Consider the following 20697-nt stretch of genomic DNA (forward strand, 5'->3'; position numbering starts at 1 on the left):
TCAGGCATGGAGATGACACAAAGTCAGTACTTTCAGCCCTAAAGGCTGTTGCGCGCACTTGTGTGTGTGTGTGTGTGTGTGTGTGTGTGTGTGTGTGTGTGTGTGTGTGTGTGTGTGTGTGTGTGATGGCTACCTTTTACTTGCTAAGTTAAATTTTCTCCGGGCTGCTGGATCACTTACTTCAATAATAAAAATGGAGATGAAAATGTTTTGTGCTGAAAACAAAGATTTAAAAAAAAAAATTAACTTCCATTAAAGACCTGCACTTCTTGAGTGCTGAAATGGATTTTCTTTAAAGCAGGGTATCCATTGATAATAAGCCTGTATATGTATGCATATTGGATAATGCTGGAATGTGCCCCTCTTTGTTCCTCCTTTGTTGTACCTTTTCTTGCCCAGAATTTCAGGTGATGAATGCTCTGCTGTTGCTTTCATTGTTTTCATCTTCCTTGCATCCTTATAGAAAGTTACGCTCAGTTAACAGATTTCTGTGAGGATGGTATTCAGGGCTGGTTGCAAGATAAATAAGCATATTAATATTGATGGGAGTTATGTAGAAAAGTAGACTAAAGAACAGGCTTTCATCAAAAAATAAAATTCCTAAGAAACACTTACTTGCTTTATTTTTATTTCAAAATGTTACTTTGTTAAAAAGCACACTTCATACTTCTTGTCTTGATACATTTCTCCAGTTTTTTCCTCTAAACTTTGGAACTTCCTTAATCTCATCCAGCCATCTTTTTTTGAGTTATCCTATTGGTCTTCCCCTGGCACATTTCTATATAGATATTGTTTTCATCTTCTTCACATGGCCAAACCACTTGACCTGTGCAATACTCTGTCTCTGTCATTGACAGATCTGCTTGAATTTATTCTATGAGAAATTCTAATTCTCTTTCTTATAGTCTTCTGCGAGACTGATCATTTCACATGCTTGTAACTTGCTCAGATCTGCCTTGTTAAGTACACTGCACTCTAAAGCGTATGTCATCATCAGCAGGAGACATGGTTTGTTTAGTTCTCACACTGAAAAGCATCACCGTACGGCGAGATCTGAATGGATGCCGAAGTTGCTAATACTTGATAAAATATGCTACTGTTTGCCTATGACATGGTGACCGTCTCCACAATACCAACCAAAATGTTGGTTGAACAGGAAGGGAGGATGGCTCACCATTTGTGTTACCATTATGACCCCTCCTGCAATCTAAACATCTAAAGTTGCAAGTTGTTTTTACTCACAGTGTCAGCTAGAATCAAGAATCACTAGAGCAAGGCTGAATGGCATAAAGTTTTTGACATTTCATTATATCTAAAGCTGTTGAAAAAAAACCTAAAAAATCCTCCACAGTGAAGGATAAAGAACATGGAAAAACAAAGGGTAAATACTCTGGTGCTGCACAGTAGTAGTGCCTACCATAGTCTTATCTCAGAAAAGGCATGTGGTACAGGAAGTAATCAGGAAGTAACATCCAAAATTCAAATCCCATTGTACTCATTATAATGTGGGGGTGGTGGTGGTGGTGGTGGTGGTGGTGGTGGTGGTCATATTAGTACTGTTTGTCCACAGTAACTTGACGAGTTTACTGGTGCTGCCAGAGGAAGAGAAAATTGGCTGTAGTTGAAAGATATTCATTTCTCTCTCAGAGGCTGACAACATTAAGCTGCCCCTAGCAGCAGCAGTAAAAAACCAGTTCAAACTTATGTTGATAATTACACTAAATTCAAGCTGTTCTGCTCATGAATTTTTTGTAAAAACTTGTGGCAGAGTCCAGAGTCCAGTAGCTCTACCCCCCTCCCCCCCCCCCCCCCACACACACACACACACACACACACACACACACACACACACACACACACACACACAAACCAGTACATTAAAGATCCAGAGTTGTATTTACAGCTGACAAAGTGCAAGTGAGTGAATGACTAGCGTTACTTCTACAGAAACACAGGCTTTAAAAAATGAACGCCAAGTAAAGCACAGTGCTACTTAGTGCTTAAGGGCCTCCTCCTTCCCATTGGCCACGATTATGCTCTTAGTAATAATACTTTTGCCTGCAAGTTTGTTGACACCAAATGTGTGAATGCGTTTTAAGTTACTTTTCATTGTTTCAGCCCCTTTCTTTTTCCATTTGAGACACGTCAGCTACTTTTTTATGCAACCTCCTTCGACCGTGACCGAGCACTGCAGCGGTTGCTGGATTCGACACCAGAACTTAGTAATTCAGATTCCCAGGAACGTGTAACTCCACGACTCGACAGACGTAAACGTGTCATATCGCGTGACGACATATTGAAGCAAGCTGAACACCTTATGCAGGAGCTGGCTAGTTCCAGAGCTTTACTTGAAGTCCAGTATCATGATGAGGTAAGGGATACCATTTTTAAAATTTGTATATGCTACTTACTATCACCAACACATTTTGCACTGTTTTCTTGCATACATAAGTCAGACATGTGTAGTAGTGTCATATATTGGCATTAAATTTGTAAATTTAGTGATGTGAAACAAATTAATAATTCTTAGTAGAAGAAACAAAGTGAAATTCCATAGTTTAATTGTTTATTACACAGCAGTGCCCAAGAATACATTGGAGTAGCTAGCTCTTTTTAAAACATCTGTATTGAATATGATCCCATTGATTAGTCCTTTTTTGATCTAAATATATTTGTTACTTTCCAGCCAACAAATTTAATGGAGTATATAGTTTAGATAAAACTTTTTTTTCTGAAAGATTTATCCTCATATTGAAACATGAAAAACTTTTAATTAAATGAATTATAATTTTCATTGCACAAAGTGTAATTTTATGCAAATAACATTCTCTTGCTTCAGCTTTTGTAAACTTTTTCTTTGTAAGAATATGGCTTTTCTTTGTCATAAGCTGGAAAAATAATTTATTTTTTCAGTAAATGATTTTTGTAGTTGCTTGCTGTGATTTTTTTTATAAGAACAAATTTTCGTTCTCAAAGTCTATTGGCTGATAAACGTAGTTGACAAATGTGTCTGTGGATTTAGTCATTGAACAATATATTTACAGCTAAAGCTTACACAGCTCCACTTGCACATTTCTTCATGCACAGTTTTTCTAGATTTGGAAGATATTTCCCAAATCCAATGGTTATGAAAGTAAAATCTTACATCTTACATCTTTCCTTTTCATTACAACATTCCTGACTAAAGAATAAGACTGTGTGAACCATTACCTTCTGGGGATACAGTCCCAGAAAATTCATTTCTCTTATATTTTATCTGGCTGAACTAACTGACTAATGAGTCTTTGCACTGATAAATATGCACCATAAAAACTTGTGATCGTATTGTGTACAGCTTCAGGTTATAAATTTAGTGCAACTGAAGGCATACAAAAAGACTATCTGTAATTGAGAATCATATTTAGAAGAGGCAGTTAATAATAAAAAAGAAAAAGGGCCTTATAATGTGATTAGGTGTTTAATGAGGATAGCAATATGCGTACTTGAAGCCTGCAAGCCCAAGCAAAGTTGGGTAATAAAGAAAAGTATCGAAGTGGTTGGTGTTTATGTGGAAAGATGGTGGGAGAGGGATTGTAAATGGAATGGTAACAGTTATGACAAGAAAGGGGTCAGAGGCAGCTGCAAATTAAGGGCTAAAGCAGGTCAAGGGGGATTGTGGGACGGAAAGATGGGGTGGAGATACAGTTTTCACTTGGTAAATGAAGAGAATGGTGGTTATGGCATAAGTGGATAGTAAGTGGCTGTTGTCCAACTTGAAACAAAGTACTAGTGGGGTACCTTGGGCTTTTACTATGTTTAAAGATGTTATTGTTGATTTCAGACAATAAAAACTCTAGGTTGGAATATCAACAATACAAGTAAAAGGATAGATTGCCACTCAGTTGTAAAGATGATAAATTGAGTTGCAGACAGGAACAACAAAGAGATCGTTACAAAGTGTTTTATACTCTGGGCATCCACAGCTGTTGAAAGGCATGATTTTAAGAATAAGTCCATTCATAGCCATTAAAATTGTTGTTTTATTGAAACGGAACCGGTTTCGTGGCCTAAAGCCACATTGTCAGGTGCAGCCTACATAGTAAAGAATAATAAACAGATTGTTACAGGGTGTATACGACCCAGGAGAACCGGGACATCCGGGAAAAACCCGGGAATTTTTTAGAATTCCGGGAATTTTTCATTATTTTAGTTTTCAGTTAAATTTTTGTAGTTTTGACTGGTAAGAACCGATACTCTAACAAAGGATATTACTATATCCCGCTACTGCGGATAATACTGCAGCAATAAAATGTGAACTAGAGAAAAAACTAAAATAAAACTTAAAATTGCATAGGAAATGCGCCAGATACAGCAACAAAACACAGCGCTCATACAAGCGTCTACCAACAGCAAAATGTGTCAAAGACCATAGGAAGACTATGCAGTGCTTCGTAACAACAAAGGGGCTCCTATGAGCGTGACGTCACAACTGTTTACATTAGATTCGTTTTAGCAGTTACGAGTGGGATCAAGTGCATGTGCAGTTGAATAGTACCTTCTCCCCCTTCTGGCTACAGAAATGTGGCTGTTGGCTGTGTAAGCAGTCGCAGCAAGCAGCTAGATGGTACCGGGAAAAATTTTACTGGGGCGCCCAAGCTGCCAGATTCAGGCATGCGCAGCAGGTCCAGATCTAGGTTGGGGTGGGCGCAAATTCATATTCTGGAGGGGAAGAAACCTTATTTCACAAAGCGACTGGCATCCAGTGCACGTTAGTCTATCGATTATTCATATGACTTTGAAACGCATCCCTGTCGGTTTTTGAACATTTTTGAACACATTCTAATTTGATTTCTGAATGAATCGTAAGTTGATTTGTGAATGCGCGCGTAGTGTACATGATGTCTCTGTGAGGGGAATCCTCATTGCATGTAGAAACAAACTTTCCTACAGACAAAAGCGGCTATACGAGCTGACCAGAGTAAAGCCGAAGGGTTGTATGCCAACCCCTGTCTGATTGTGTGGTTGATTGGGTTTGCGAAGGATGAGCCTTGTTATAATTACTAGCGAAATCCATAGATTCAGACTACAGGAGTGGAAATAAACGAATAACAGGTAAGAAAGATTACATATTACCTTCTCGGTGTATCAACGAAAACGAAATTTTGACGGAAAATTTTTGGACAGATCGCTATACTAGTAACAGCCAGTTGTACAGTCCCCAGCTAGCAGCCGCTTTAAGTTCTATTCTGGAAGAAGCGTGGAAAACGCGTTGTACGAACATGTAATAACGCCTAACCGGAGAATAATCGCGGGATAACCAAACCGGTGATTCTGGCGGGGTTATTGAAGTTAACTTGTGAATAAGCTTTGACACTGGCAGGAATAGTTCCAGAATTAGTGATAACAAGACTGTTTGTTAGAACGAGGAAGGAGAAGAAACTGGGACATCACACAAATTATGGAACAATATGATGATTCCAAGTTTGTATAAAAATTTCGTACTACTACTATTCGATCTCATGCTTGAGATACTGAAACGTATGAATGAAGTGCGTAACTATTCTCTAACGTAAAGCTTTTTTCTTGTAATAGGCTTAATAGGCATTTGATATTGGTGCTTTGTGAATTATATTCTGTTGTTACAAAAAAGACCGTTTGTGCCAAAACAGTCTCGTTTATTTAGTGTGTGTTACAATTGTTGCAGTATTAGAAAGGCCTAGTTTGTTTTATCTAGCAGACAGTGACAAAATAGACGTAATCAGAGAGGGAAACCACACCAGTCTTGGGTCCTATTTGTATTAACAGCTTTTTCAATACTAGACAGCGTCATTTCGATTTTTCGTCTAGCAAAACGTTTGACGATCTTTGAGGTAATAGATTCTTTCGCAGAAAGAAAAGCACACCATATAAAACTGTAGCAAGATTAGAGAGAAAAAAATTCTAGGAGCTAAGGATTGAAGAAATCTATATAGCCTTGCTTGTCTCATGTTTTTACTGGGTCTATGTATCCTATATTTAATTTTATGTTGCACAAAGCAGCAAGTTGTTAGCTAATAGGGAATAAAGAGTGCAAATTTTCTGAAGAGTTCTTTTTAAATAAATGGAAAAGAGGGACAGGATGTGAAATCGGCTGACTGTAAGCAGGAGAGGCACCACAGGACATTCTAATTTCCACTCTCCTGAATATGGTTTGATGTCATCCAGTACACAAGATACACGTTTCAATTCCACATAGCGAAATACGGTGACATGCGATAGAAGAATGCTGTGTGAGGAGGCGAGGCACTGCACTTTGGCACACTTAAGACCAAATAACATATCCTACATTTCCTCGAACACATACGTTTTATGCATCAGGCTCTTCAGAAAGCTGTGCGCTACAAAATGAATATATTTCTGAAATTATTATTATTAATTTTTTATTTTTATTTTTTTTACGTTCTATCTCAAACGCTCGAGGGAGTGGCGGGGTATTGCCCCAGTTCGGAAATATCGTAGACCCGGGGCTGATGTGCATAGCAGTCTGAGTTATAGTGGGGAAGTGGGTAATCTCCTCGTGACCCGTGTGTACATTTAGTGATTTTGCTATTCCCTCTTCGTTTACTGCTCTCACGTCAAATGAAAACAAAACGGATTTCTGTGGCTGGGAGCTATCAAGTGAATTAAAATACATTCACATAATTATGGAAGGCTAAAACGTGTTTTTAGTAGCAGATTTTATTCTATTTCCACCTTCCTGACAGTCAAACATTAATTGCCTTGCGGAACAATGAAGTTATTTTTGTCGGTTTGCTAAAGAAATTTCCTTTTATTAATCTTTTCCGCTGAGGCAGACAAAATATTTGGAACGAAGTGTTAAATTCCACACACTGTTCACTGCATTTCAAGTGCACGTTTTCAACTTCTAGCATGTATGGCATTGTGCCATAATAAACAACCAAACATAAGATAACACAGTATTGGTACTCCAAGAAAATTTACATCCCCAAAACCACATTGATACACTTAATATCAGGTCGTGGCCTTCTTCACTGGGAATCTGGACATACGAATGTGCACATTTTAGTATGGGTCACGAAATTCCAATGCTCTTGGAGTATCCTCTGATGTCTTGTTTCTTTTATGACATAATGTAAGATCTTTTAATGTTTTACACATACTAAAAAATGGGCTCCTTAAATGCATTGTAGCTGTGCAAGCACGGTGATGCCTGTCATCTGGCACTCTCTGGCAACTGCAGAAACGAAACTATTTCTAACAGGTCGTGGGAAAATATTCCGAATGGTGGTTTGAAAAGCATTACTATCAAAGTAAATTTCCTTTTACGCAAGTTGAACAGTGTGTGAGAATGTATGATGAATTTCTTACACCACAGAGCGTTTGACTCTCATTTAAAAATCAACTCTTTGATGTCGAGCCATTTAGATGAATTTCGAGCCCAGAAGATCAGACACTTATGTCGTTATTAAAAATTTTATTGGCACATTTGTGTGATGTATCGTAATTTATAATACGCACCTAAAAGACCAACATTATATGTGACAGCTTAGCTTCTCTTGCAGCGTATTAATCTTATAGACCAATATTATATGTGAAAGCTTTTCATTTCGTGTAGCAACACTGTGTATATTAATTTAAACCATTAACTATTTCTGTTTTTGTGTTCGCGCTACTTGACAGTGATGTTGCTATTGGCTGACTACATCATGTGTCCTAAGGTCTGAATACCCGCTGTCATCGGCTGGCGAGATAACGTGACATGAGCTATGACTGGCTTACAAAAGCGCATCACAGTCTCGATTTCAATGCTTCAGAAAGTAACATGCGATGTTTGGTGGAATTCGAATTTATACTTTCGTAATACGAAAATATGCAGCGTACATGTTGCTGCACATCAAAGATCTTTCCGAAACGTGGTTTTTCCCCGTGTTTAGTTTTATAAAATGCCGGGAAATTCTACGCCCATGTGTGAAACCATAATCATTCAAATGACTGATAAGTTATACAGTTCCGAGAGGAAATATACTGTCAATGAACAGGGGAAAAGTATGTTTTCACCCGGGAAAAAGTGTATTATTAACCAGGAAATTCGGGAATTTTTTTTCCTTGTCCACGTATACACACACACGTACATGCACACAGTCATCTTCAGCTTCTCAGACTGGAATGCATGCAAGTCCGAGCTGCCAGAGGTGACAGTCGGGTGCGTGAGGGGTGCTTGCTTTTCTGAAGGAGGCTTGGGCCTAAAGCTAAATTATAACAATCATTCCATTGTATCTGTCTGTAATTCAGTGTGTCGTCTTTATGGTGAGCAGGAATCTATCCTTTTTTTATATTGTTGTCGTTGATTTGTGTGTTTAATGTGGAAAAATTTTATGGAGAGATTGATGAAGTAAGAGTTTTTAGGAGTATGGAAGAACAAAAATATGGTGTCCAGATTAGTTTCTACTACTGAACGTGGGCCAAATAATGAGTTTGATTTTGGATGCTAGAAAGGTTTTTGCTATATTTTTCTTGAACAGGTTTGAATAGTAAGCTAACAATAGAGTACTCATAGCAGTACTGTGAACTTGCAAAATGCAAATAACTACAGGGTGTTTACTCCTCGGGACAACCGGGAAAACCACAGGAATTTTTTAGTCCAGTAGAAAATGTAAAAAAAACCTGGGAACTTCTGATAATTCTGTAAATTTTTCATTGTTTTGGTTTTCAGTTAAATCCTTGTAATTTTTACTGGTAAGGACTGATATGTCTTGCAGGACAGTGAAGTTATTATGTCGATTTGCTAAAGAAATTCGGCTTTTATTAATCTTTTTCGCTGAGGCGGTCAATTTACTTGAAACATAGTGTTTCATTCCACACTATTGCCTAGTTTCAACTGTTTGCTGAATTTAGAGTGCACATTTTCATCTTCTGTAACCTATGCCATAATACAGAACCAAACCTGAGATAAAACAGTAGTAGTATTCCAAAAAAAGAAAAAAATTACATCCCGAAAACCATACTGAAAAGCTTAATATCAGGTTGGGGACTACTTCATTGTGGATCTGGACATACAAATGTGCACTTTAAGTCAAATTACATATTTATTATGGTTCACAAAATTTCAATGCTCTTAGAGTATCCTCTGACATCCTTTTTCTTTTATGAAGTAATGTAAGTTCTGTTAAAGCTTTATACATAGCTGTGGATGCGCAGGAACGCCCATTTTCTGGCGCTCTCTGGTAACTGCTGAAATGAACCTATTTCTAACAGGTAGCAGGAAAATATTGCGAATGGTGGATTGAAAAGCGTTACTTTCAAAGTAAATTTTATTTTATGCCAGATGAATTATTTTGCATGTGAGACTGTATTATAAATCAGAGAGTGTTTGACTCTCATTTAAAACTTAATGTTTTGAGGACCAGCCACTTAAAAGAATTTCGAGCCCAGAAAACCAGACATTTACGTCGTTATTAAAATGTTACTGGCACATTTGTGTGATGTGTTTTTAAGTGTAACACTTGCAAAAGTGTGTGTGTGTGTGTGTGTGTGTGTGTGTGTGTGTGTGTGTGTGTGTGTGAGAGAGAGAGAGAGAGAGAGAGAGAGAGAGAGAGAGAGAGAGAGAGGGGCCAGTATTACATGTAAAAGCTTAGCTTTCTAGTAGCTACACTATTTACATTAATTTAGACCATTAACTTTTCCCATTTAGGTGTTTGCACTACTTAACAGTAATGTTGCTATTGGCTGACTACATCACGTTTCCTGTGCGCTGAATATCTGCTGTCATCGGTTGGGGAGATGACATGAGCTATGATTGGCTTACAAAATCGCATCGCGATCTCTAATTCAATGCCTCAGAAACTAATGTGCTATGTTTGGTGGAATTTGAATTTATTTTTTCGCAATATGAAAATATGCAGCATACCATAAAATGGAAATATGCAACATACATGTTACTGCACATCAAAGGTTTGCTGTTTTTTGTAAAATGCTGAAAAGTTCTACGCTGGTATATAAAACCTTAACCATCCAAAGGATTGATAATTTTCACAGTTCCAAGGGAAAGTATATTGTCATTTAACACAGAAAAAGTGTAATTTTAGCCTGGAAATCCAGGATTCCCCCACCCCCTCACTTGTGCACATATACACCCTGAATTAACATAAATCTTCTCACCTACTGCTATGTAATTGTATAAAAATTGAATTGTTTTCTCTCCAAAATGCACATCATCCTGGAGCTTCATAATACATGGCATTTGTAATACCACATGCTTTTGCTACAGCTGCAAATACAGTATGCTGACACTGGCCACACTGTATGGTTCATAAACAATGTTTATTCTTTAGTTTTAGCACATATTTTATTTTTTAACACTGCCAGTCTTGGCACTATTTTTTTAACATGGACTTATCTGAAGAAGATCATTGCTGACTAAATTGGTTTTCAAATGAATAGCACATTTAAAAAATTCTAGCATTTCTCATATAAACTGCTAGTTTTGTTATGTTTGTGTATAATCTGTTAAAAAGGTTATTCTTTTATATGTTGCAGAACTTTCAGACATTATTTTCAGTGCATTCAATATTTGGCCATAGGCCACTGATTTGTTGTGATGTTACAGGTGGGAACAGGACTTGGTCCTACATTGGAGTTCTATGCTCTCGTATCTCGTGAACTGCAGCGTGCAGATTTGGAGTTATGGAATGGAGAACGTACAGAACCAACTGACAGTGAAGGTGGCACCAGTTACATTCATTCACCAGTTGGCCTTTTCCCAACACCTCTTCCTCGCACAGCAAAGTCCAGTACTGTTGCCAAAGTCAAGAGCAAATTTAGGTTTCTTGGAAAATTAATGGCAAAAGCTGTAATGGATTCCAGAATGGTAAGTTTAGTTTTTGTGTATTTCATAAGATGCAGTTAAATCTCTCCCAGATATTGGTATAATGTACAAAATTCATTAAAAGTCATCAGCACAACCTTTTCTGCTACCTTTTAAAAAGAAGCTATTCTCGTCCCCTTTTTTCAGTAATCTCTCACAAAGGAGAGCTACCGATGTCATGATCATCATGACTTTAGTTCTTGCATAATTTTTTTGCAGCATGTTACTATTAACTACATTGGTGACTTGAGTAGTTATGCCACTCTCTCCTGACAAATTCACACAAACCTTGGACATCTGAAACCACTAATTTGTTAAGACATTTTGCTTTCTGTCATAAAGTGGTTGTAAATAAATGACATTAAAATGAAAATTTAGAACTAGAGAAAAGATAAATGTGGTGTAAAGTCTTTTTGACCACAAAAATGCTGTCTGTAATTCAGATGTAAAGAGATTGTAAGTTGCTACCCAAGCTTAGGAGTTTCTTACAAATTACACTGGAGATCAGCAGAAGTAGTAATAACGTAGCATCTCTGAAACTACTGTATGTGGAACAGTATTCTAATACGACATGTCATTCATCATCAGCTGGTATTTGACCATCTATTGCCATTTTCCAGATACTGGTCTGTTTGTTGGCCTTCCATTTACAGTTATAATTGATGCCATTTATTTGGCAGTGCAAGAGAAACAGTGGCTGAAGAAGTTGTATCAAACATATACTTCCTAATATTTGTGTAAATGACATAACCCGAATCTGAAGGCACTAGATTGGTAAGAGGGTCAGATTACCAGAAGAAAATATCTCTTAATATTTGACACTGTGGTGATGGTTTCCAGCTGAAGATCTGGACTAGCAATTTTGATGAGAAATAAGCAAATTTCTTACCTGTAATAGAAATAGTGTTCGAAAAACTGTAATTTCGTTCACTCTAATATTGAGTTGACATTGGCAACAAAAAGTGCGAAGTCTTTATTCTGTATGATATTAGTGTGTTGCTTTCATCAGAATTTACTGTTAAAAGATAAACAATTATTATTGTTGATTCTACTGTTTTGCTCAGAATTGGAAACGTTTTAAATTTTTGTGGAATTGTTAAATGGGATTATATACTCTAATTTTCAACAGCTGGATCTGCCGTTCAGTGTTGTATTTTATCGTTGGCTACTGGGGCATGAAGGAACACTCTCACTACCTGACCTGGCTCACGTGTGCCCGGCAGTTCATGCTACACTGGGTAGACTCCAACAGGTCTCTCGTCTGAGAGATCGCCTCGCCCAGGACCCACAACGTCGCCACCTTATTGAACATCTAGATCTGGATGGCTGTCCTATAGCTGACCTTGGACTTGATTTCACATTACCTGGTCATGCCAATGTGGAAATGTGTCGTGGTGGCAAAGACATGGCACTCACAGTACATACAATTGACCATTACATTAAGGTAACCTTTGTTATTCTCTAAATTAGCGTTAAATATTTAAAAAAATAGGTAAAATATTAATAGTGTACAAAATATTATTTCTGCTGTGGTGTGACGTATAGTGAGAGCTTATTTGTTAACACATAAATTAGTGTGTTGCAAGTCTTGGATATACCCATAAATTACATCGGATTGTAATTAACCAGTCATAATACCATATACACACAAATACAAGCCACACTTTTTTTCCAGTTTCCAGGATTCAAAAAACAGCCAATCTTAAAATCGAGTGCAAAGCAAACGGATGTTCTGAAAAATAGCAGTAGACACTGCCACTCTTAAATTTGGCCATCAAGTAGATGCAGCACTGGACAGGCATGCTTTGCAAGTGCACAGATACTGGCACCAAAACTTCTGTACTATAAAAAAATATGTATAAAAAAGTTAGAAGATGAATCTACTTTGTCTTCTTCTTCTCTTTCTTTTCTTTTTTCCATTGATTCATTATACATCCTTAACAAAGGAAATAAAAATTCAGTATTGCTCATCTTCGAATGTAGCAGCCTTTCAAATATTCATAGCAACAAAAATTAATTTCTTTACCTAAATACCTACAGTGCATAAGGCACATTTAAGAGTTCATAAGCTGTGGCTCATTTTCATTTCATGTATTGTTTTGTTGAATTTGTGAAGTGCTGGTTTCAGTGAACCATAATGAATCGCATTCATTGTAGTGCCAAATTAAAGAAGGAAGTTATTTCTTTTCCGGAAAAAGTGCTAATCATGCTGCAGGTTTGCTTAAGGGGCCAGCAAAGCTCAGCTCAGTGACACTGTTTGCACAACACTGCAACTTCACTACAAATATGCTGTGAAAAGCTGATTGGCAAACCTGTGTTCACGATTTACGCCTATATGACCAACGCTTCATCGGTATGTTTTCAGTGTTTTCCTACCAGTGACAAGAGAATGGTTTCTTTTAAACCGTGCATTCTTCCATGGTAGCTGTTACGTCACTTACATGCTGTCACCCTAACAAACTCGATTGAGACAACGGTAAACACCAATGAATATGTATGTCGTGTACTATTGGCATTTGTATTGTTCTTGTGCTGAATAGTCATAAAGTCGGAAATGAACCAAGGGAACGGACTTTTGTATTGATTTTTATATCATCTACAACTATAAACTGTATGCAAATAAATTATGTGGTTTTAAAGAGCAAATTAATCTACAAAATAACCTTGCTTATGTTCAACTCCTAAGCTTATGAATTGAGTGCAACTACTGTAGCTTTTAGAATGATAAACTTCATTTGTATTTTGAAGTGAGGTCTACAATGTTCAAATCTAATTTTCAGCTGCAGCTTAGATTTGGGTAAATATGGTACATATGTCATGATGACAGAAAGTTGAGTAACATGAACTGTACATTAACACGTGTATGTAACGGACACCAAATTTCTGTCATCTATTTAGACAACAAATTCATAAAATTCATAAAATTTCTTGAGAAATGTCTGTAATTATTCCTGAATAAGGGATTCTGTAACTTAGTGATACCTGAAAGTTGTTCAGTTAACATTCGTTTCTTGTACTTAGATTTCAGTATTTGATGAGTGAAGCCGTAGTTAATTTTAACCATTATGTAGTGTGTGGTGTGTTATCAGCATCGTCCACTCTTGAATAGCTCAATTTTAATGTAAAATATGTTTGGTTTCAAACAACATTAATAAGCTTATTGTCTCATAGAATACAGCGTTTAGATGTTTTTTATGAGAAAATGAAAAATTTTAATGAATTACTTACCATACCCCAGAGAGTGGCTTGTGTTACATGATATGGCAGTCGCTGCTTACATACATGTATTAGTTTTATCACACCATTGTATTACAAATGACCTGTAAACATCGGTCTCATAATGAGTATTAGCTTTCCAGTCCCATTAATGTGACCACCTGCCAAAAGCCTGAATAAACACATTCTGCAATGTGGACCACTGTGTAACGTGCAGGAAGGGAGTCAGATTATGGAAGGTACTATCAGGGATGTGGAGCCAGCTGAGTCCAGTGCCATGGCCAGCTGTGCTAGCTTTCTTGATTTACAACTTGTGACACATACAGCCCGATTGATATGGTCCCATAGATTCTCAATTGGGTTTAAATCTGAGAAGTTCGTCGGCCAGAGGAATACGGTAAACTCATTCTGGTGGTCCTTGAAACACGCACATACACCCATGTGACAGATTGCATAGTCCTGCTGGCAGGAGCCATTGTGCGGAGAAGAAACAATGTAGGAGTGGACATGATTCCCAAGGATAGATACTGCTCACTTTTGTTGATCCATTGTGTTTTCCCGGATGGTGACATTACCCAGAGAATGCCCTCAAAATAACCTGTAGACCGTAATGCTCCATCCTCCAGGCCGCTCACTTCCAATAATTGTTGCTGGATGTCTGCGTTCGTTTCACATCGTATACGCTAACGGCCATCTGTCTGATGGAGCATAAAACAAGATTCATCTGAAAAAGCCACTTGTCACCACTCAGTGGACGTCCATTTGTGGTATTTGTGTGCAAATTCCACCCTTCGTTGCCAGTGAATAACAGTTAGCATGGATGCATGAATGAGGCACCTGCTGCAAATATCCTTATGCAGCAACATTGCTCCTCCTTGGTTCATCTGGGTGGTCAGTTGCTCAGCTGTTTACACCTATTAGCCCATAGACATCTCTGCAGCCATTTTTCATCCCCATCATGTATGATCCGTAGTGCCCCACAGTTGTTTTGGCACTGGATTCGGACAGCAACCTTGGTGGCACTTCAACCATGGTGGCACGTGAATGGTTTAAAAATGCAGAAATTCTTCCACTCTTTGCCTGAAAGTCAGTAATCATGCTGTTTTGACCATCAAATAAGTTGTTCCATTTCCACATTATGACAAATGCAATGTTTCCATCGTCGTCCTGCCACGCGTTATATACATCATGTGGTAATTTAAAGTTCTATTAGATTGCAGAAAGTGAATGAATAGAGTTTTGGAGCTCTCTTAATGTCAACAAATTCTACTATATCATTGAGATATCTCAAAGATACTCAACACTTATAATTGCACATTCCACATTGTGATGACAGGAATAGGGAAAAGTTAAGTTTTTGTGGATTAACATTCATACTTCTGATGTAAGAACCATTTTGGCCAGCTCATGCCAAGCAAATAGAGGGTTTCCAGGTTTGATACATAATCCCAAAACTTCATGCTCTAAACATTATAGCTCAGACATGTGAGAGGACAGGGTAGGTCACTACGTTTCACGAGGTATGTGTCTCGTTGTTGCTGTAAAAGAAAGAACAGTGTTAGGGGTGGGATTGTGGGTTCTAGGCAAGCATGAAGGACTTATCTTTCTTCCCAGCTACATTTAATTGAATAAGACCATGTCTGTTTTTAATAACACTAGGAAAATTGCTGCTCCGAAGCCCTGCAATTCAACCAGCACTAATATAAGTTAAACTCATGTTTATTGTCCTCCAAAAATGTGTAATATTACACGAACCAGGTATGTATTGGTTCATGCACACTCTAAGCTTCGGTTGGTCAGCTTCTTCCAGTGGAATATTGATGGAGCCCAATAACTGACATTGGCCGAAGGTGGTCGATCTTTTCAAATTGGTACACCACTATGAATGCAGTCACACTGTAGCAGATCTCATCATCCAAATGTATAGGCTTTGGATGACAGTCGGTGAAATTATCTGTTTTCTTCAGTCAAATTGACCAACGTTCTCACACGCAAAATATGAACTGTGAGAAACTGATAAGTTTAATCGAAGAAAGAGTGAGTTTGTGGTATCCTGAAGATAAAAATATCATAATTGGCATATAGCTCTGAAACTATGGACTGAAATTGCAGGTTTATTGGAAATCACGAATAGCCAAAATCTTCACCGGAAATTGTAGGCTGAAATTATAACCTCAAAAAAATAATTTGTTTGAGTGATTTCCCTAAATCACTTAAGGCAAATGCCAGGATGGTTCCTTCAGTAGGCTATAGCCGCTTTCATTCTCTATCCTTCCCTAATCAGAGCTTGTGTTCTGTCTCTAATCACTTCTGTTGTAGACAGGATGTTACACACTGATCTCCTCCTCCTCCTCATTTATCTGTACATTAGTTTCAGTGAATTAAAAATAGTAAAAAATATTGCCCATTGAATTATAATCAGGCAGCTTCATTTTGGTGTCCTTATGAAATTCACATTGTAGTAAAAACTGAAAGAGTACAACAACAGAAAAATACAAGAAACTTTATCATGGTGTTTCTTTGAACAATACCATGTCACTGAATGACAGAGATTGTCATTTCTAGTTGAATGTACAAAAGTATAATGTTAGGTCAAAAACATTGAGAATTTGTCATTAATATTTTGTGTAAAATGATATCTTCCTCTTTACTCTTTCCTTTTTCCATAATCCTGTATAAAAATCCACATGCTAATATTAAATTTTTGCATAACTCGCGTGGAAAAATATTGTAGGTGATAATGATTGCCCTCGGGAGCACGTTCATGACCATGTCCCCACACAATTTAGTTGTGCTGTGGAATTGAATTCTCATCAGCCCCTAAGCTCTGCACTGTGCAACTTCTAGAAGGTGTACAGCCTTTGTGCAGAAAAATAAAAGTAAAAAAAGACTGTCAAATGTGTCACGGTTCTGTGATCCATATTGTTATTCAGTAGTTTCATATGTGGAGAGAGGCTTATTTTAGGCCCCAACAGGGCATTAGTCAAGTGTTGATGCATTTCACATACACTCACTTTTATTTTATCACCATTCCATGTTAGAAATTAGCCACTTGCCCTGTCCATCCAGATTTTGTTGACTGAACTTTAAAACAGCACCAGTAAAGTTACAGATAATATATAGATGTTGAAAACATTTGACTTAAAGTATACATAGTACAAATGACCTACTGTCTTGCTTCAGTGTCTACTTGGTGACTGTTGTGAATAGTTTCAACAAATTCAGTGTGTGCCAGTATTGGATGTCATTTGCTAGGTTTCTGCAAACTCAGTGTGTGCCAGTATTGGATGTCATTTGCTAGGTTTCTGCAAACTCAGTGTGTGCCAGTATTGGATGTCAGTTGCTAGGTTTCTGCAAAAGCAAAAAAAAAAGGTATATGAACTTCTCATTAAGTGCCAGCCACATACGCATTTTGTCCAGTATACAATATTCTGCCTTTATAGAACAATATTAATAAACTTTATTTGTACATATACAACTGCATCCCACTACTGTTTTCTGCATTTTGTCAAAATTGCCTTCAATAAAGTTTTATGGGAGAGTGATTGATTATGGGAAAAATGGACCACTTTGTAATATTTCACCACTTTATCTCTGAAATAAGGTTTTTTCCATCAACACAAAAGTAACTTGCAGTTACACTAAAGAGCTACTTGCATTGAGCCTTTAGATTTTCAACTGTTGACATAAAAATATAGAATTATCGTTTCTGTAATTTCCAAACTGAGAAACATTAGCTAGTAGTCCTTCAATTCTATAAATTGTCTACATCATAACTGTGGAATGTGGAAACAAGAAAGATGTTTTAGGAGTTATTTGAGAGTTTTGGTTACTGTACCATAAAAAGCAGTGTACTTACATATTTGGTTTCTTTTTATAGCTTGTCTGCCACTGGTTCCTGGTTGAAGGTGTTTCAAGACAAATGGAAGCCCTTCGTGAAGGGTTTGAGTCTGTTTTTCCACTTTCTCATTTGCACATGTTTTACCCGGAGGAATTGGAAGCTGTTTTCTGTGGTGGTGTTGCATCCTCATCCGGTTGGGACGTCAAAATGCTTATGGAATGCTGTCGACCAGATCATGGATATACACCAGACTCTCGTGCTATTCGTTTCTTATTTGAAATTCTTAGTCTTTATGATAGTGAAGAACGGCGACTTTTTATCCAGTTTGTTACTGGGTCTCCAAGGCTGCCTGTTGGAGGTAAACAATATTTCTGTACCACCTTTGCTTATTATTTTGTTCACTAATATAACAAGAACTAAAATGTGCATTTGCATTGAAGTATATGAAATCGCACAGAAAACACAAATTATCCAGCCTTGTCAGAAATTTCTTCCTTAAAAAAATATTCCCTGCCATTTTTCCCCATAAGAAGTTTGTAGTGTTAGTTACTTTCTGATAGAAAATATCTTTAGAAACTGAACTTTATCTGATTTGTACAAATTGAAAGCATTGCAGTTACAAATTGTCTGATATATACCATTATTTCATTTACAGGATTCAAAAGTCTATCCCCACCTCTCACAGTTGTGCGTAAAACACTGGAACCAAATATGAACCCCGATGACTTTTTACCATCTGTGATGACTTGTGTAAACTACCTCAAACTACCAGATTATTCTTCAATTGAAGTGATGAAAGCCAAGTTAAAACTAGCTGCTATGGAAGGACAGCATTCTTTCCATTTATCGTAGTATCAGCACTTGGACTGTTGAGATTAATAAAGAATATTTGAACAGTATTGCTAGTTTGAATAATGATGCTCAGAGGGAACGAAAGTAGTGCTATTACACAGACTGAAAATTCTGAGTATTGTTTTCAAAAACACAGAAGTGTTTGTTTTTTTATTAAGCTGTGATTACTCTGTTAGCTTTGGTTGTTCCACCAGTATAACAGAAATGTGTGTTTTTTATTTGCAGAATAGCTCAGTCATAAATGACATATTTTTGGTGAAATGACTTTTCCTCACTTTTACCAAATGTAAATACTTGCTTTTACCACTGTCACCCAAGTTAAAACAAATATTAGTGAGCCCTGTTGCTCAAGATTCCAAACTGGGCATTATTATTCTGCTTGTGATACATTTACATAGTCAGCTGTCATACTGAGAAAGTTTGAATATGAAATTTTACACTTGTGTGTTGTGTAAAATGAACTGTTAAAATGTTACACTGTGATTTCGTACTGAAAGAACTACATTGATGAGAAGAAAATGGTGATATGATCTGCCTTCTAGGAGAGGCCTGCTGTTGCATTTTTCATTGTGCATTTGTGTGTTTGTGAGTGAATATTGAATGACTAAGTAAGAAATTGATAGTAAGAATTGTTTATGGACTTTTTATATATCCTATCTGAAGAAGCTAGTGTACAGACAGTGTGTTTTCATAAAATATTATTTGAGGAAGTAAGAGTGAGCGGATGAACAAACAAGTGAAAGAAGTGAGATACACAAATATAGCTATCCTTTGTGCCCTGTTTGATATATTTAAAATTTAGTGTTTCGGTTTCCTTTCTTATCACAAATTGTGTTTATTGTTTAACTTTCATTTGTTGTGCAGGAAGACTGTCTTAACCTCAGTGTGATATTTCACCAAGCAAGCTTTGCACATACAATTTTTTTTAAACAGAAGTTACTTTGGATAAATACTCAGTGTAAGCATTGTTTAAAATTTTCCACATTAAGTTGACAAGCTATTAGAACTAAATGAAAACTGTTTTCCAACACAGAGGAAAAGTCATTATTGTAAAATTATGTCTGCTTTACTAAATTCATCTTTTGATTAAGTGTGTACCTGTTTGTGAGAACAAATTTGAACTTCACAGATAACATTAAATTACTGTGAATAATCTTTTAAATTTTGAATTCTTTGCTGTCTTGGAGAGTGATCATTGACTCTTTCATTCAAACTTTGATTGAAAGGGTGTGGAAATATGGCTATTGCATTAGTATTTCAGGTAAAATTGGATATCAGGCCAGAGAAGTGTTTTAGGACAAGAATTTTAATTGTTACATTTCTGGAGCTACAACTGGAGCATCAGAGTTATACCTTCTCTCATTTGTTTTCTAAATGCCTGTATGTACATTGTCTGACTTGTTGAAGAGTCCATCATTTGTGGATTTGTCTGCATCTTCCTTATTTTTATCCCCAAGAATTTATTTTGTTTTGTGAATAAAAGAAATAGAAATTTGATTGAAGTTGTGATTCACAGAATCCCTATAATCATAGAATGTAGTCTCTATTGATGAAAGTTTTCCTGTATTTATCAAAAAAAATGATTGTGAAGTAAGTGTATGGGAGTTATGTTTGGTAAGGAAAAATGTGAAGTAAGTGTATGGGAGTTATGTTTGGTAATGAAAAATGCCATATTCGCCACAAATTATCATAACTGTGAAGCAAATATGCTGGAATTATAATGTTTATTAACTAACAATGCCATATTCCTTTATATTAAATGAAAATTCCTTGAAAATACTTCAGTCACTGCAATCCATTTACACTGTCCAGCGTAGTGAGAAGTTCCCTATGTGCCTTTCATTGAATGCAGTAGTAGTTTACTTAGACACACACACACACACACACACACACACACACACACACACACACACACACAGGTGATATTGCTGACTTCTGTAATTGG

At 36.9% G+C, this 20697-nt stretch overlaps 1 protein-coding gene across 6 annotated transcripts in view; it reads left to right on the top strand.

Moving 5' to 3' along the window:
• The window catches only part of LOC124777789 (E3 ubiquitin-protein ligase TRIP12-like), a 217329-nt gene extending 196842 nt beyond the window's left edge, over positions 1-20487 (top strand). For all 6 annotated transcript variants that reach the window (XM_047253297.1, XM_047253301.1, XM_047253300.1 and 3 more), the window contains 5 exons: positions 2119-2371; positions 10586-10846; positions 11973-12287; positions 17940-18258; positions 18556-20487. In XM_047253297.1, the coding sequence (XP_047109253.1) occupies positions 2119-2371; positions 10586-10846; positions 11973-12287; positions 17940-18258; positions 18556-18752 (1345 nt within the window). In that variant the 3' untranslated portion in view covers positions 18753-20487. The remainder of the gene's footprint in view (positions 1-2118; positions 2372-10585; positions 10847-11972; positions 12288-17939; positions 18259-18555) is intronic.
• The last annotated feature ends 210 nt before the right edge of the window (positions 20488-20697 follow it).

Source organism: Schistocerca piceifrons, chromosome 2, assembly GCF_021461385.2.
Source record: "Schistocerca piceifrons isolate TAMUIC-IGC-003096 chromosome 2, iqSchPice1.1, whole genome shotgun sequence".
Classification (NCBI taxonomy): domain Eukaryota; kingdom Metazoa; phylum Arthropoda; class Insecta; order Orthoptera; family Acrididae; genus Schistocerca; species Schistocerca piceifrons.